Source organism: Ricinus communis, chromosome 8 (assembly GCF_019578655.1).
Source record: "Ricinus communis isolate WT05 ecotype wild-type chromosome 8, ASM1957865v1, whole genome shotgun sequence".
Lineage (NCBI taxonomy): Eukaryota > Viridiplantae > Streptophyta > Magnoliopsida > Malpighiales > Euphorbiaceae > Ricinus > Ricinus communis.
The window spans coordinates 11,374,815-11,392,726 of record NC_063263.1 but is presented as its reverse complement, the minus strand read 5'-3'; the positions used below and the strand labels follow the sequence as shown (position 1 = coordinate 11,392,726).

The 17,912-nt window shown below is 30.0% G+C and overlaps 2 protein-coding genes across 2 annotated transcripts; both read left to right on the top strand.

Annotated features, from left to right (window-relative positions):
- The first annotated feature begins 3,951 nt into the window (after window positions 1-3,951).
- On the top strand, window positions 3,952-5,122 carry LOC8259736 (dehydrogenase/reductase SDR family member FEY). The gene has a single exon (XM_048378679.1). The coding sequence runs from the start codon at window positions 4,000-4,002 to the stop codon at window positions 5,107-5,109; it is 1,110 nt and encodes a 369-aa protein (XP_048234636.1). The 5' UTR covers window positions 3,952-3,999; the 3' UTR covers window positions 5,110-5,122.
- A 1,361-nt stretch (window positions 5,123-6,483) lies between these two features.
- Window positions 6,484-8,773, top strand: LOC8259738 (CBL-interacting serine/threonine-protein kinase 5). Its single transcript, XM_002527253.4, has one exon. The coding sequence runs from the start codon at window positions 7,035-7,037 to the stop codon at window positions 8,397-8,399; it is 1,365 nt and encodes a 454-aa protein (XP_002527299.1). The 5' UTR covers window positions 6,484-7,034; the 3' UTR covers window positions 8,400-8,773.
- Window positions 8,774-17,912: the final 9,139 nt, after the last annotated feature.

Below are 17,912 nucleotides of genomic sequence, written 5' to 3'. Positions count from 1 at the left end.
CTGATTAGTTTGATTTTCTTCAGAAAGAATTTAATCGAGATAACATAATTGAATTGAGAATCAAGAATCAGAACGTTTTAAACTGCAAGTCTTAAAAATATTATGATAATTCATAAAGAAATAAAAATCATTAATGCCGAATTATGAATAGTTATTCTATTCTTTTAAACTTTCTTTCTCATTTCACATATTACATGAAAATAGGATTTTTTTTTCTTCATTTTTTTTTTATAAGCAAACTTTTTTATTTATTTTAATTTTTTTTAGGCAAGCAGACTTCTTTTATTAATATATGAAAAATGGGAAAAACATATTTTGAGATACCAAATTCTCAAAGTCATTTGACTTTTCCTTTTACATACAAATTATTCATCTTCACCTGATAGCTCATATATAAAATAGTAATATTCTCTTATAACTTAACTAAGGTTTTCAGTTTAAATTTTACATATACAACTGTGTTAAACTCTTGAAAAAGTAGTTTGTCATTCGTAGAATCCTACCCAGCACGCTTTAGTTTAAATATATATATACCAAAAGAATTTAATTTATTTATAATGGTACATGCTAACTTATGTTATTTCTCACCTTTGATATTACTAGGTATTTTTTTTTTTTATGTTTGCAAACGTTTTGACATGTCAAAAAAATAAATGAAAATGGACGGAGCAATGTCAAACAGTTTTAAGTCAAAGTGAGACACATGAATTTTTGGTTAACTAATAATCATAATTGAAATTAGTGATAAAGCAAGATACTAAAATTAAAGGGTATAAAAAAGAACTAGTTTTCTACGTGAGAAAAACCTCTTATAAAATAGAGAATGAGTTTAATATAAATATGATATCCTTCCTTCTCATAATAACTGGTTCGTTTTTTCTTCTTTTTATTTGAAACAAACCTATCAAGTAGCGTCCAGGCTATTTACATATAGCTGCCGCAAGCCCAACTTAATTATATTGAAGTTCTACTTACTGTCATGAGGAGCAAAACGAGTGTACTGAATCTTGAAAGCATAATCGACAAGCGCATCCAACTCACTATTATTCAAGTCGATTACTCCATCACCATTCCCATCGGCATATCTGTTGGCAAAGTAGGCTCTGAAGAGCGGGCAGCGTGAACCAAGGTTGTCAAAAGCTTTCTTCATCTCATTTTTGCTGAGGACATGGTTTCCGTCGAGGTCGAATTGCTTGAAAATTTCCCTTAGCTGATGTTTACTTAGGGGAGATGTAGCTTTTTTCTGTTTAAATAGAGGAATGGAATGCATATTTGCAAATTAAGAAGATGGAACTTTATTAGTGTATGTATATGTTATGTGTGTAATAATACTATGATAATTACAGGGTTTATATAGCATTTCTTCCCTTCTTGAGGGCATATTTTATTTAAGGCAAAAGGGAGAAGGGATAAGCTTCAATGACACTCCTAAAATATATAAAATAGAACAATTACTGTCTAAAAGTAATTTTGTCTATTTTAACGTATACTAACATAAGACCCGGTTAGTTTTAAGCACTAAAAGAAATTGATTTAACTATTTCCAACTCACTGTCTTTTGCTTGTGAGGAAATATTAAATTTACTTTTTAATAGGTAAAAATAAAAAAATGCTGATTTCTCCTTTACTCGATAAATAAGAAATAAAAAAAATCAATACCAATATCATTAGTTAAGAAAAAAAAATATTTTCAATGAAATAATCATTTTAATTTTTAAATTCAAATAGCATAATTGAACTATTTTAAAGTTTAAAAATTTAATTTCATTTTAATCAAAAGTTTAAAAACTTATCTGTTTCTTTTACCTTTATTAATTGACACCCCCACTTGCATATTATTCTATGTTATCATATGTTCGTAAAAAGATATAATTCCATACTTGCTTTGTTCTTCTGGGTCCGGCTATAATTGGAATGTCACATATGATCGGTTCCAAAAAAGGGATAAAATTTGTTAACCCTGTTAACCATATGCCACAGGACTGTGGATCTTTTTCTTGATTCCTTCCAATAGATTTAGATATGGATTTGGCTCTTTTGCTTGGATTATGCGCACATAAGCTAAAGAACCAAATTAAACACAACTTTTTCCAGAAGTTTTTTTCATTTATAGATTAGTTTTGGCTCAATTGACATTATTCTCCCAGAAACTATAGATTATGAATTCATAATAAAATTCTGCTTAATCGATAAATAAAATAAAAATGGAAACCAGCTAGTTATGGCTACCAGCAATGCATTTTAAGATAGAGCTTGGCATATATATGAATAGTAAAATTAATTTTGTAATGAGTGTGTATTGATATATTCAGGTATCCGGTACTCAAACCAGCTAGATCGATATAATAAACAGAATAAATTATCTGAAATATATTGCTTAATGATTTATTTTATATTTTTATATATGTGATATAAATCTATATTAGTATTTTATTATATTAATTTTTTATATATATTTTCTAAGAAAAAAAAAGTTGATAAACATCTAGCAGCATCACTGATTTGAACTTTATGGAGTTTTTAATTATTTGGAGCTATGGATAATGTGTTTTTGTTTTTCTTATAATTTCTGTGGAAATTATTGAATGTGTGTATTATATAAATGAGAGCTCACCTATTTATACAAAAGAATTAAACCTAAAAAAAGAAACTAAAATATACATATTGATAATTAAGTAATAAAGGAAAATAATCAAGCAAATCAAAATTTTAAACCAAAGCTATAAGATATATATTGCATAATCCTCTCAATGATTTAGAGTAATCTTCTTTAAGATTTAGGGTCGAATTATAGGAACAGTTTGGTTTTGTTTAGCAAATCTCCTTCTCTTGATCGGGAGTTGATTGAGAGATGTTTGGTTGATTTTGTATAACTTTACTTTTTATTTAATTTTATTTGCATGATGTGAACACTAAAAATGTACCAACCTAATTTTATTTAATTCTCTGATTTTTGGCTTCCAACATTTTACTTAAATAATTATAATCTAATCCTTAAAATTATGCTAACATAATATTAAACAATAACTGAACTAGAATTATTATACTAGAAATTACATATGATTATTTTTCTTTTTTTGAGGAAATGCATATAAATGACTATTAAAAAAAATAATCAAGCAATTCAAAACTACAAATTAAAGCTAATAAAATATTATATAATCTAATTCTCAATGATTTAGGATAATCTTCTAAATGGTTTATGGTAATCTTCAATGATTTAGGGTCAAAATACTAAATAACCTCTAGAATCATACTAACACATTAAAATTGTATTGAATTGTGAGTTACATAATAGAAATAGTCAGTTTTAACATACTATATATAAGGTATATCTGGTTAGAAATTAAAAAGTTACCAATTATTTTTAAATTCAAACATTAGCATAAGTTTTTTTAACACTAGTAAATAATAAAAGTAATTTTTAAGTTATAACGCCTTGTCATGTTGGCCTTGCAATAAAAACAAAACAAAATAAAATTTATTGAAATTGCCCATTTAATATGATTTAAAATGATGCTATAAAAAGAAAAGATTGTAAAATAATGGAAGTTGCTAAACTGAATTGTAGCAACAGTGTCAACCCCTCTCAAGTCTCAACAAATCTAAGGTAATGTTACAAATAAGAATAATAATTTAAAGGGACAAGAAAAAAGAGGAAGAAGAAGAACAAGAAGGCTTTGTAACAGCACCCATAATTCAAAAGTAACAACTTTCAGTTCCTACCATCTCTTTGCTTCAATTTCAAACTGATTCATTCAGCCTAATTATTTTTCTCCAAGAAATTAGGATTCTATACCTGCCTTTCTGTTTCTGTTCAATGCTATTTTTCTACTATATACATATGTATATATATACATGTGTATTCTTTGCAGTTCAATGATCATATTTATCACTTCTCATTAATCAATCAAGAAATTGGCAGATTGAACCTACTGATATTTGATTAACTGAGAAAGCAGCCAGAACTTAGAATTGCTGTATCAGATTTGTAAAAGTATGAAATCCTTACTGGTTGGAAAGGCGAAAAGAAGGCCATGGTGGATGGAAAGCTTCAAAGGATGGTCTTATGTTATGTATGAGATGTTATTCCAGAAAATATGTACATGGAATCTCAAAAATCCATTGCCTTTACCTTGTCTCGATAATGTCAATTGTATTGTAACTGGATCTACTAGTGGCATTGGACTTGAAATCGCCAAGCAATTGTCTTTCTCCGGAGCACATGTAGTCATGGCCGTCAGGAACATATCTTCAGCATATGAATTAATCGAGAAATGGCATGACGAATTACAGGACGAATGGCATGGTACATCCACACTCAGTATTGACGTGATGGAGTTGAATTTGCTATCTCTCCACTCTGTCGTGAGATTTGCGGAGAAATGGAATTCACGTTCAAAACCTTTGCATGTTCTCGTCAATAATGCTGGAATATTTTCTATAGGAGAGCCGCAGAAGTTTTCGAGAGACGGGTGTGAAACACATATGCAAGTTAATCATTTTGCTCCTGCGTTGCTTTCCATATTGCTTTTGCCATCTCTGATAAAAGGGCCTACAAGCCGGATTGTGAATGTAAATTCTACTTTACATTCTATGGGATTTGTAAACACAAATGACATGAACTTCATCCTGAGGAAACCGAAATTCACCAGTACAAAGGCATATTCAAATAGTAAGCTTGCACAGGTTATGTTTAGCAGCATCCTGCAGAAACAACTGCCTATTAACTCTGGTGTGAGCGTGGTATGCGTTTCCCCTGGAAGTGTCCGAACCAATGTGACAAGGGGTCTTCCTCAGATAGCGAAAGCTGCTCAGCAATCGATACCGTATTTCCCCTTTACTCCTCAACAAGGTGCAAGGAGTGCACTTTATGCAGCTACTAATCCTAAAATCCTCGAGTACTGCAAGGAATTGAAGGACAAAGATTTGCCTTTTTGTGCTTATATCTCATTTGACTGCAATCCTGCGAAGCCTTCAAGAAAAGCAAGAAAGCTACATGTTGCTAATGCAGTGTGGCAGAGAACATTGGACATGATTGGCCTTCCTATTGATGTTGTGCAGAGGATTCTACAAGGGGTAGAAGTCAGTTGTCAACTGAACAACTAGATATAGCAGGGTAGTTTTTGCTTGTTTTTCCTGACAGACAGCTTTAAAGGTCTCTTGCATATGTATAATCCCTTCTAACGCAATCAGTTCATGTAAATTCTTGCTGTTTAAGAACAATATATGAATCTTTCTATCATGAAAATATATATTGAAAAAGAAATTACTGGATTTCTATCTTAAATGCTCTGTCATCGTATTAAAATAAGCGTAGTCAGCAGTCTCTTAATCTGTTTCCTACAGTGATAATATGTCAAATCATGGTTAGTTCTTTCAGGAAAAAAGAAAGAAGAAAGAGACCAGTACTCATGTTGAATCCATTAGCGGTGGTATATAATTTAAACAACTTTGTTTTCAAGTGTAGCCACTTGTGGCTTAATTCTATAGTACAAATTGAAAGCACTGATTAGAACTTCTATTGCCAATTCTGTGTCTGGTTCAGCGCTAATTAAAGGCATTGAAATATTGGATTTACATAACTTTAATCATTAGGATTAGGACTTGAGACTGATACCAACCTTATCAAAGTGCATATGATCTCATCATAAGATTCTCAGTATCCTAGGAATATCCTTTGTTCTGCTTTATTTACTCTTTTTTTATCATAATTATCTTTTACTTCAAACTTCTTTTTCTTTTTTCTTTTTCTTTTTGTCTGAGAAAGCACTTACAAGAAGTTTTAAAGGTGGAAAGATCTAAATCTGACCTTCAATATTACAAAATAAACAATTGGTAGATGGACTGTTACTCCAAGTCAAAAGCTTTCTATTTCCAAAATGTGTATAGGAAATGGATTAGCTTAAGTTGAAAATTTATGTGTTCTTATTATAACTTGATCCATGTTATCAACTGAGCATAAACAGTACTTTGATTGCCTCGTAAAATATCTTTGGTCATATCATGCAGAATAAATTAACCCAAAACACATATTTTCAGTTTTCAAATGCTAGTAAAGTCATTAGCTTAATATCCACCATTAGTTTATTCTTCAATGGTTTGAACTTTCACAATTAGGATAGAATATAGATAATCTAATGTGCTTATACAAATGTCCCTAGGATAAATGTATAATTTCAATGGCATATGTCAATGAAGTTCAGCTGGGATTAAGGACTAATTACGATTTATCCTGAGATTTGTATTACATTAGTTATGATTTCATTTTTCATATTAAACTAAGTCCATTTTATAGTTTGTGATAATATACTATAATTAACCATGTTATATTGTAAGCAAACCCAGACCAGAGACCCTAGAAAACAGCCAAAAACTACAATCCAAGTCTCGTAGAACTTGGATAAACAATACATAGCCCATAATATTCAAAAAGTTGGCTGAAAATACAATCTTAGTGTCCTAGAACCATGGTTAACAGTATAGCTCACACAGTGTTTAATAAGCGTCATGCTCCTATTGGTCAGCTAAACATTTTTTTTTTTTTTCTCCAAAGTTTTTTTTGTTTTTTCTGGTGACGAAAGTTTTTTATTAAATAAACACTATCCTGATATTTCTACACCTTTCTATGTTGTTTTACACAGCCCACAAACCATGTCCACCAATGACAACCAGACAAACCACTTCCACCTCCTCAACTTCCTGATTTTCCTCCTTACCAAACACCAATTATTTCCCTCCATTTCCCACCCTCTTAATCTTTTCCTTCATCCTCACTTATCCATCTTTTCCTCTTAACTCAATTTTTTCAGAAAGTTCCATTTCTTGCACATAATTGATCCTTTTAACATATTCTTAAAAAAAAAAAACATGTTTCTTGGATCTTGCAAGGTTTTCTGGGAAAATTCTTCTAACTTTTTATTGTTCATGTAGTTCTTTAACCATCTTTAATTCCTAAATGGTATTTGTCTTCTCCTGAAATTGATACATAGATTTGGTAGACGATCTGCTTCCTTTTTGAGGCTTGTTCTGATATGGAAATCCAAACAGAACAAGTAAGTAGCAATATCAAGAGTCATGGTGAAAGACATATTCTTTTTGGAAAGTATGAGATGGGGAGGTTATTAGGCCAAGGTACTTTTGCAAAGGTGTATAAAGGGAAAAATATGGCAACCCAAGAAAGTGTTGCTATTAAAGTTGTCCACAAAGATCAAGTCAAGAAACAAGGATTAATGGAGCAATTAAAGAGAGAAATATCTGCTATGAATCTTGTCAAGCACCCAAATGTTGTCGAGTTAAAAGAAGTTATGGCGACAAAGTTAAAAGTTTACTTTGTAATGGAATATGTCAGAGGTGGCGAGTTATTTGCTAAAGTCAAGAAAGGGAAACTTAAAGAAGATTTAGCGAGAAAGTATTTCCAACAATTGATTAGTGCAGTTGATTATTGTCATAGCCGTGGAGTTTCTCATCGTGATTTAAAACCTGAAAATCTACTCTTGGATGAAAATGGGGATTTGAAAGTTTCCGATTTCGGTCTCTCTGCCTTGCCTGAGCAACATTGGAATGATGGGCTGCTGCATACTCAATGTGGCACTCCAGCTTATGTTGCTCCTGAAGTTTTGAGGAAAAAAGGGTACGATGGTGGTAAAGCTGATATTTGGTCTTGTGGTGTTATCCTTTTTGTTTTGCTTGCTGGTTACTTGCCATTTCAGAATGAGAATCTGATGAAAATGTATATGAAGATTTTCAAGGCAGAATATGCGATTCCTCCTTGGATTTCACCTGATGCTAAAAGATTGATTTCCAAGCTTCTTGTTGTTGATCCTGAGAAGAGAATTTCAATTCCAGATACAATGAAAAATCCTTGGTTTCGGAAGGGACTTACCAAGCCAATTGCTTTTTCCAATGAATTAGAAGAGAAAGGTCAAAAAGCTATTGAAGAAGAGAAATTAGGATTACAAGCTAGCCATTCTCCACCATTCTACAATGCTTTCGAGTTCATTTCAGCAATGTCATCAGGATTTGATTTATCAAGCTTATTTGAAAGCAAGAGAAAATCAGGTTCTATGTTCACTTCAAAGTGTTCTGCCCCTGTAATCCTGACAAAGTTGGAATCAGCAGCAAAGGAGTTGAATTTTAGAGTGGCAAGTGACTCGGAATTTAAGGTGAAATTTCAAGGGAACGTAGACGGAAGGAAAGGGAAGCTGGAAGTGACGGCGGAGGTGTACGAAGTAGCCCCAGAGGTGGCGGTGGTGGAGTTCTCCAAGTCCTCCGGCGACACTCTAGAGTACACCAAGTTCTGTGTAGAGGATGTTAGGCCTGCCCTGAGTGACATAGTTTGGAGTTGGCAAGGTGAAACCAGCACTCACCAACTAGATGACCAAGTAGCAACAAGTTAGGTTTGATATAATTAACTAATTACCAGCAAAAACATATAAAAATGAAACAAAAACTCTAATTATACTATAAATAGGGCTGTGCTTTTCTTTTCTTTTTTTTCTTTCTCTTCTTCACTTCCTGCTATAAGCATTAGGTAAGGTGCAACGTTTTGTGATGTCAAAAAGGTTTTGATTATTTCTGTAAATGAGGGAATTGTTAAGGGAAAATAATGAGGATTTTGTCGCCTTAGGTATTCTATTTTATTTTGGCACTTTTAAAAAGAAAAAAAAGAAAAGAATTAGAGAGCAATGGCCAAATGGTTCGACAGAGTGGACAATTACCATTGCACTATTATGGAATTATGATATTCTATTTGGAATGTAAAGAAAGGCTGTGAGTTGAGTACCTTACGTTAGTTATGCCTTATCCATCATATGTGATGATAGTTGCAGTATGCAGTGGATAGAGCTGAGGCTGGGATGGTTATAATATGAGGCCTATATTATATCAGTTAAGGGGACTCGAATTTAAGTCATCCAGACCACATCAGACTATATAATAAATGGCGATGTTTCATGTTATATAATTTTATGTGGCCTGATAGTTGCACATTTAGTGTCGGAATCGTCACTTTCTCTTATTACAGTAGTTTAATTTTTATGTTATACAAAAAATTCTTTCGGACATATTAACATATTAATCATGTCTACTAATAATATATAGTTAAAAAAATAAATAATAAAATTTTCTGAGTTAAGAGATTAAATAGATAAAATTGAAAAAAAAAAAAAAAAAGAAGCTTTAAAGGGTAAACGAGTGCCAATGTAAGGTTGGAGTCTTGCTAATAAGTCTGTGAAAGGGTCTAGCCAACCTTTTTAGGTGGATGGACTTAATGAGTATATAAGATCATGGACCATTTAAGAAACTATATTATTAAATAAGTTGAGTAGAAATGGTGTCTCCTTGCCATTGAATGATGTGAAGAGGACAGAGACCAACACCAGCACGTAATCTTCCTTTCATGAGTCATCTTGTTCCTGAAATTGGATGTCAATTCTCTAGCCAATTTGTCTGCTCTCAGGAGTGATCTTACATGTTAGCTCTGCACAGAGTATTAGCTCCAGTTTACAACCACAGGTCTTTTTCAGTTAATTTGAATTTCTTAATGTTTGCTTGTATTATTTGATATGTGAAGAAGTTTTTCCTTTTCTTATTCTATGCTTTCAAATAATAATAAATAACAACAAGAGTGTGACCTAAAAACAATATTTGGCAAAATGTTATTCCAAATTCATATCATTTTCTTTGGTACGTACATATTTAGACTCTTACCAGGGGTTTTTCTTAATATAATGTAATTGAAAATCTATTATCAATTTGGAGTGGAAAATTGTGAAATTATCCATTTAGATGGTCTGAAAAAAAAAATCAATTTAAGACAGTGGTCAAACTCTGGAAAAAAGCTGGTCCTGTCCGTCTATAGGACTGGCGAACAAATTTTTTATTTTCTAGTGTGTAGTTGTGCAGACATATTTTTTTTTTATAAAAAAGTTTCATACAGATTTTTTTAAAAAAATCTCATTCTTATTCACCAATTCAAGCAATCTCATTTTTATCCTTTTTTTTCTATCCACCTATTGGAGCGATAAACTGCTCTTGTTCGCTAATTGGACTGGAGAACAATCATGTCGCCAAGCCAACTAGTGGACAGGATTAATATGTTCAAAAACCACTCTAAATTGAAAATTACTTTTCAAACTATCTCAAAAACAGTATTTTTTTTTTATATTTTATTCTAAATTTGAAAAATTTCTTCTAAATATCTTAATTAAAAAAAATTACTCTTACCATCTCATCTATGCCATCTTAAGTAAATTTATATCATATATAATCATATGATATACAATAATTGAGATGTTTTGCAATTAGTCAACAATATTAAGTGCTCCCTATATTTGATTAATTGTATTAAAATATTAAGCTTAAATATAAATATGTTTATAACTCATATTTGAGTCATTATTCTAAGAGTAATTGAATCTTTGCTAATGATAAAATCGCTTATATATATATATATATAGAGAGAGAGAGAGTATATATTGTATTATTGTTAATATACTTGTTGATGTAAATAAACATATATAATCATATCACCCACAGATTAGATGGACCATTTATTTAAACTTTAGTTCTTATACTATACTTTTAGTATTAATTTATATAAATATAAAATATATTTATATATATAATTATAAAATAAATAAAAAAATTGATTCAATTAATCAATTTTCAGTTAATGTTTTTTATTTAACTTTTTGATTACTTCAATTAGACAGTTTTTTCTTTTGTCACCTCCAGTAGAAAAAGGTGGAGTGCAACTCAAATTAACTTTAAAAAATGAAGAGAGATTATTTATATGTTAAACAATTTAGATAATAAAAGCCAATATTGTTAAATCCACAAAGTAGTGATATTAATATAGCTAAGACTGTCACTGTGTATTACAGAAGCCAAAATTCGCCCTAATATTTGGTTTCAGCCTATGGAAATGTAAGCTTTTAAACCCCATTTTTAAAAAAAGAAGAAGAAAAAAATGTTACAACATAAGCCCAATTCATATACTTGTTAGGCTTTGAGTTGCGATACAGAAAAGATTCTTTCTCTTAAGCCCAATAAAAATGGAACATTATTTATGGAGACTCAAGGTTTGAGTTTGAGAGACAATTCTTAATTGCTATCATCTTCCCCTACCAATGACAACAGAGCTTATGTTCTAATTCTTCTTAACATATCTTTTCTAATAACTAATAATTATAAAACATCCTTCTCACAATTTTTAATTAATATACAGAGTTCTTATGAGTAACATTGATAGGCTTTTATTGATTTGTACATATTATTATCTATTTATTCTTTTAATTATTTAATTATGATTAATATTTTGCTTTTATTATTTTTTTCTTTTCTTTTTTTGTGTGTTTATTTTAAACATTATTTTATATAATATCATTTGTGACTTTACACACAAGTAACAGATTTCTTTATTTTATTGTTGTGTCAAACTCATATTATTTTTAAATTTTCTACCTCACACTATGAACACAATTTTTTGTCAAGACAATAATTTTCTTAAAAAAAAATTATTATTACAATTTGCCTCTAAATAAACCACCAAATTCATATTATACTCATTATATTTTATTTATTATCTATTTGTTAAATACTTAAAACAACAATAATCAAGCTTATTAATTATTTGATAAATATCTAAACCAACAACAATTACATTTACCAATAGAAAAAATTATTCAAATAATCTTACTTATAAAATCTAGAAGTCTATATATGGCGAGGTTATTTGCTCAAAATAATTTACTAAGGTATCGTTTGAGTTGAGGGATTTTAAAATCTATGAATTTAAAATCTATAAATTTATTAGGACAATATTGATTTTTATTTAAAGTTAAGGATATTTTTAAAATAAGATAAATTTATTAGGACAATATTGTAATAAAATGAGTAATACAAGGTTGACTGTATACTTTTAGTGACATGCATTTTGCGTTTTGGGGCAAATGCTAATGCAGTTAAGTTGAGGGACTTAGTCTTCAGAAAAGTCCCAGGTTTTCTCTAATGAGTGACGAGCGTAGATATGGATTAGGATTTCAGCATGCTGCAAAGTTTTCCTGTAACATTTCAGGTATGTAAATATGAGCGTGTGTTTCCTTTTCTAAACTTAATTTAGATGAAAGGTAACAGGGAATTCGGATTAGTGTTTTTATGCTACTTCAATAGTGCTTTCCTTGTATGCTCTGTATTGAGTCTGGATACAGAGATAGTCTCTGATGGCCACAATTATATCTGCCCATCAAATAATATAACACAAAATCATACATTCTGGCCCATTTGGGTGGGTGACTCTCAGTTGGAGCATGTCTGATTAAAGTGATCTTCCCATTCTGGGAAGGTGCCAAGAACAACATATGCAGTACAGGGTCATGAAGGAATCATGAACAGATTATCCAACTTCTTATTATTTGTTATAATTCTTCCAATACTCGGAACCACTCTTTTTCTCTTTTTCTTTTTCAATTTTCTCCACTTCAATTGCCAACTGTGCCATACTTTTCAAAACCGAATTAAACCGATGGTTTGATTCATTTTGTCTTCTTTTTAATAATTTAATTTTTAAAATATTAAATAGAATCAATTTCAGTTTAGTTCGATTTATTAAAAATATTTTGATTAAAACCGATCATATACGAAAATTACATTATTCTTAAAAATATTCTATGAATAAAAAATTTAACTATATTTTATGTTATATAATTAATTTATAGTAAATAGAAATTACTTATTAGTTCTTATATGAAACATTTACAGTTTTATCTTAAAAATAAAAATAAAATTTAACCAGATTTATTCGGCTTGAATCAGTTCAGTTTATCCTCTAATTTCAAATGTTTCAGTTCTTTTTCGAAGAAGTTCATTATTAGATTTAGTTTAAACTAAACTGATTATTTGTTGATTTGTACTGTTAGTGAAAATGTACGTAGCCAAAGTAATGACAGTATAACTTCAAAACATTAACTTAATTGTTAATGAATTTACTAATTACTTTGTTAATCAGGATTTAAATTTTCAATACACCCTAGGCAGGTGTTAGATTATAGTGCATAAAAATCATATATGTATTATTGAACTCATCCTAATGCTATAGATTATGCCCCCAAAATATTCAAAGAAAAGAAATGGCATGACATGTACGAATATATTCTTACAAAGAAAAGAGGCTCAAATGTGGATTTATTCTTATATATTATGTTACTGAAAGGCAATTCTTATGCTATTTTATTGGCTAAGATCAGAGCCATATGCATATGCAATTAGGATTTAATAATTGTGGTATAGGGCACTTCTTCTTCTTCTTTTCTTTTCTCTGGTATATAGACAAAAACATAATAGTGGTATATATAAGTATTTTATTCTTAAAATCAAAAGAAAATATTAATAAATTTTAACTAATTAGAATAATTCCTGAAATTAGCATATTATGAATGCTTTAAGAATATCCAATATAAAGAGCATCATTTTTAAACATAATTTTTTATTTATTTAAATCTAATGAACTCTTTATATCTTACTTTTAATTTATAAGTATTAATAATTTTGATTTATATTTTTTTCTCTCTTCTTTTCTAATTTTTGTTAATAGAAAATTATAATTAGAAATATCAATTAAAGAAAATGCACAAAAACCAGTAATATATTTATTAAAATCAAAACAATCTAAATCATAGTTTTATATTTAAGGAATAAATAATTTATTAGAGTCATATTTAAACTAATTTGAGTTTAGGTGAGCTAAAAAAAAGACCGTGCTAAATTGGTAAAAGAAACAAGTAGAAAAGATATAAGCCAATTCTGGTTGTAAAAGTTGAGAGGACAAATGGGACCATTTTTTTCCAAAACAATAAATACATACTACAGTGTACAACTGAAGTTGTATCATAAAGAAAAAGGAGAATGAAATAGCAGCCATCCATTTCAGAGAATCTACGAGTGTGAACAAGTACAAGAAGAGGCCCCAGTTTCACTGCTACTGCAAAAAGATTCGTACTGTTGTAGAACAAGTCAATGCCATCTTCTTAAATCTTTTAAGTGCCAACATCCGACATAGATGTCTGTGGCTCTTGTGCATTTACATTTCCTATTCATCCAAATTCCTTTTTCTTTTATTCTTGTTGAATCCCCATTTGCAGTGTAAGACAAAAATCTTCAATTGCTGAAAGCCAAATTTTGCAATGATGGGTGGGCACTAGAACCAAGAATAAAACACTCGAGCCTCTTGCCAAACTTAATACTTATATTAACCCATTTAACAATTCATTCTTTTATATGTATCAAATAAATATAAACAAAATTAAGTGTTAACTCCTTAATTATCGACCTTCTTTTAACCTCCAACCTGACGTACCCTAGAGTCAATTAGTCATATTAATCCTGCGGCAGACAAACTTGAGAAGCTTTGGAGTAGGTTTACTTTAAACAAAAAAAAATAAAAAAGAGGTTTGCTTAATAGGATACCTTCTTTCTAGGGAACCCTTTTAACATCCGAAGAAGTCTGTCAAGTGCTTTGGCTGGCACATGGAAACTGCCTAGCTAGGGCTTTCAAGGTTGAAGCGATCTTGTGCAAATATTTCTTTCCAAGTTTAATTAGGTCTAAGGTCAAGAAGATGAGAATCCTTATGGATAGCACCTGCCATTTCTTATAAGCATCAAATCACATTGTAAGATATTGATGTCGAGGTTCAACCATCAAAACGTTATAAATTCACCCCCAAAGCTCACAACAATCTATAGAAGTCTCCTCCAAACTTAGAGGTGCAAAACATTAGTGAGATTTAAATTTTGAGAACTTCTTTTTTTCTCTTAAAATTGTGATAATTAAATCATTTTAGACCAAATTTATATAAAACAAAATTTAAAAAATATATATGTGCTACTGTAATTAGCAACGAGTGAATGAAATTAGTATTAACTGCATGCAAGTGAATTCAAGCTCAAAAAACAAAACAAAAAAGAACCGGTCTTAAAATTATTGATATTTTTTTTCTTTTAACAATTATTTTTTTAAAAATGCTAAATTTAAAACAGCTTTTACTATAGCAATCCTCAAATAAATATAGATGTGACATTTTAACGGATTGATAAACTTAAATCTTATTTGATCTTTTGATTAGGTATTCGTCGTCTATATTTATTATTCACTTCTTTGATAACATGAAAGAAAAAGATTAGAAGTTTTGTCCTCTTTCTTTCCATTCAAAGGATGGGCAATTTTTGACCATTTGTATTGCTTTTCTAATGAATTTCTCTTTTTGAAGTCAAAATTTGAATAAGAACTCTTTAGTGAAGCTAACCAATATGAACTGGAGTTTGCCTCACGATACACATAGCAAAGGTGAACTTGCCACTGCAATTGCATGGGCTGTCTGATGCTATTTACTCCAAGTCAGGGAAGAATAAATAGGGTTTGAGGATATATAAATAGGTTAATACCCAAAATAAAGGTGTAAAAATAGAGAGCATCAGGATAATTAAAAAAGAAAGAAAGATGCTTGGATTGGATCAATTTGGAAAGTGGAGTATGCATTATTATAATTATTATTTTAAGCACAGCATCATCCTCTTGAGAGAGACAATCACTAATCAACCAGAGTTCAAAAACTGAGTGCAGCATCATCATCAGTTTACTATAAAACAGGAAAATCTCTGGTTATATGCTGCACCAAAATGCCCTCTTATCGGTGCGCTAATTAACAAATATATGCAACACCTTTTCCTTAGAATATATATAACGCCTTACGTAATAAAAATAATTTGGAAAAAAAGAAAAAAAAATAAGGAAAAGAAATTTGACAATGGAGAAAAAATGACACTTGAAAATGTCAAGTTTTTCCACTAGACTCTACTTGGCAAACATTCTATAAAATCACATTGTCAGCACCCATTTTCAAAATTTAAATATGGAGAAAATTATGGAACACTCTATTGATGAAAGTTACTATTTTTCTTGAGTTTTGAAAGATTGAAGATGGGCAAACCCAAGTTAGCATCGACAATAATTAAACGAAAATCACTTGTCTAAAATTAAATTGAATTTAATTATAAAAAAAATTAATTTTGAGGGATATAACGACCGTTGAATAAGTTTAGAGACCAAATTATTATAATTTTTAAAAAAATTTAGCCGTTAGAACTAATCGGCTTTATATAGTGTTGATTAGTATTATGAATATAATATTAATAATACTAAAAACAACTTAAATTGGTTATTAGAAATGTAAGTTAGATTTTTTTAATTAATTTTTTTTATCTTTATTTATTTGTTTCACAAACTAAAATTTCTGAAATCTACTTTTGAAAGAAGGCATCAATATTTTATTACTATTTTCAAGAATGAGAAATTGAGATTTTCTTTTTGAAAAGCAGTTCCAAGTACTCTCCTAATCAATGAAAATATGAGTTGAAGACTCTGTATAATAATTCAATTTAGAAGATATAGTAATTAGTAACAGAATAGATCATTAAATAATTAAATTATCAGGTTAACATTAAAGGAATAATTTCACTTCCTGATGTGTCGCGCGAAGTTGTTAGACGAGGGACTTTATCTGGAGTGTTTTATACTTGGCCAATTGAAACGCGACATGGATTGTAAATATCCGTAGTTAATATTTTTTGATATACGTATCTATTTTTAGCATATAAATATAGTGTTAATGTATAATTTTTGTATTTATTTAAATTATTATATTTGCAATATAATTAATATTTTTCATTAATATATTATTTTTAATAACACGTGTAATACTAAAAAATGATATATAATTATTATGTTAATTATATAATGATTTCAATCTTAAAAATAATATATTAATTATATTTTTAAAGTTTTCTCATAATATTTTATGAAATATTGTCAATATATTTTTTCTTTTATTGAATTATTATCATATATATCTAACTTAAAATTTATGAGATTTTATATAATTAATATTTTTAAAATAAAAAATTCTAGTTCAAATTTTATAAATTAAAAATATTATAATGAAAACAATATCAATAGTGGTGTAATCTGCAGAAAAACAGCTAACTATACTAACAATTTTAAGTATTACCATTATTTTATAAATGCTTCATTTCATCAAGCCTCCATGTTGAAGAAATGGGAAAAGAAACCGTGGTCTCAGAGGGTGAAGTGACCTTTCCTGCAAAGCAGGAAAGGATGCTCCTTTTTACCCTGAGGTGGTCTGTGATGATAGGTCTGCACAAGTGTTGCACTGAGAGGGCATGTCATTCAATTGTATTGTCTGACCTTGTGTGGCGGAAGCTTATGCGCATTACCTGTTGCGAGGAGTTTGAATCTGGTCGATGATACATGTCTAGCATGGGCTTGTGCTTGTGTAGAGGCTAGAGATGAGCGCTGTGCTCCAACGTGCTAATGATCGGATGTTGCACTCTGCATTCAGAAAGAGTCGTTAGGCAACCATTAGGATAAAAACTCAATAAGCAAATCATGTATATATATCATCCTTCACTGTAAAAGACTTAAAATTCTCATTTTTTAATATACAACATTTTTCATTGTCCTTTCTACACTCCAACTCCAACTCCGCCAAGCTTGCCTTCATTTGCAGAAATGTTGTTGGTAGAGATTGGTGGATGGCTCTATTTGACCTTTTTCTTCTGCAGGTCCTCTAATGGTGGAGGCTCTTGCTGTTTAAGAGACGTATTTCCATATTCAAGCTTCTTCAAATTCAGTAAAGTGGTATGTGAATCTGACTCTTTATTAGTGAAACAGAATTTCTTGAGAGTTTATATCAATAATTTAGATTTAGAAGTCTTGCAAGTAATTTTATATTGCTATTTGAAGGTTTGAATCCTTTAGTTGGGGCCATAGTTCCTAAATTTCGTTTTTATACAAATGAAGATCGCAAAAAAGGACACTGCAATTATTGACTTAAATC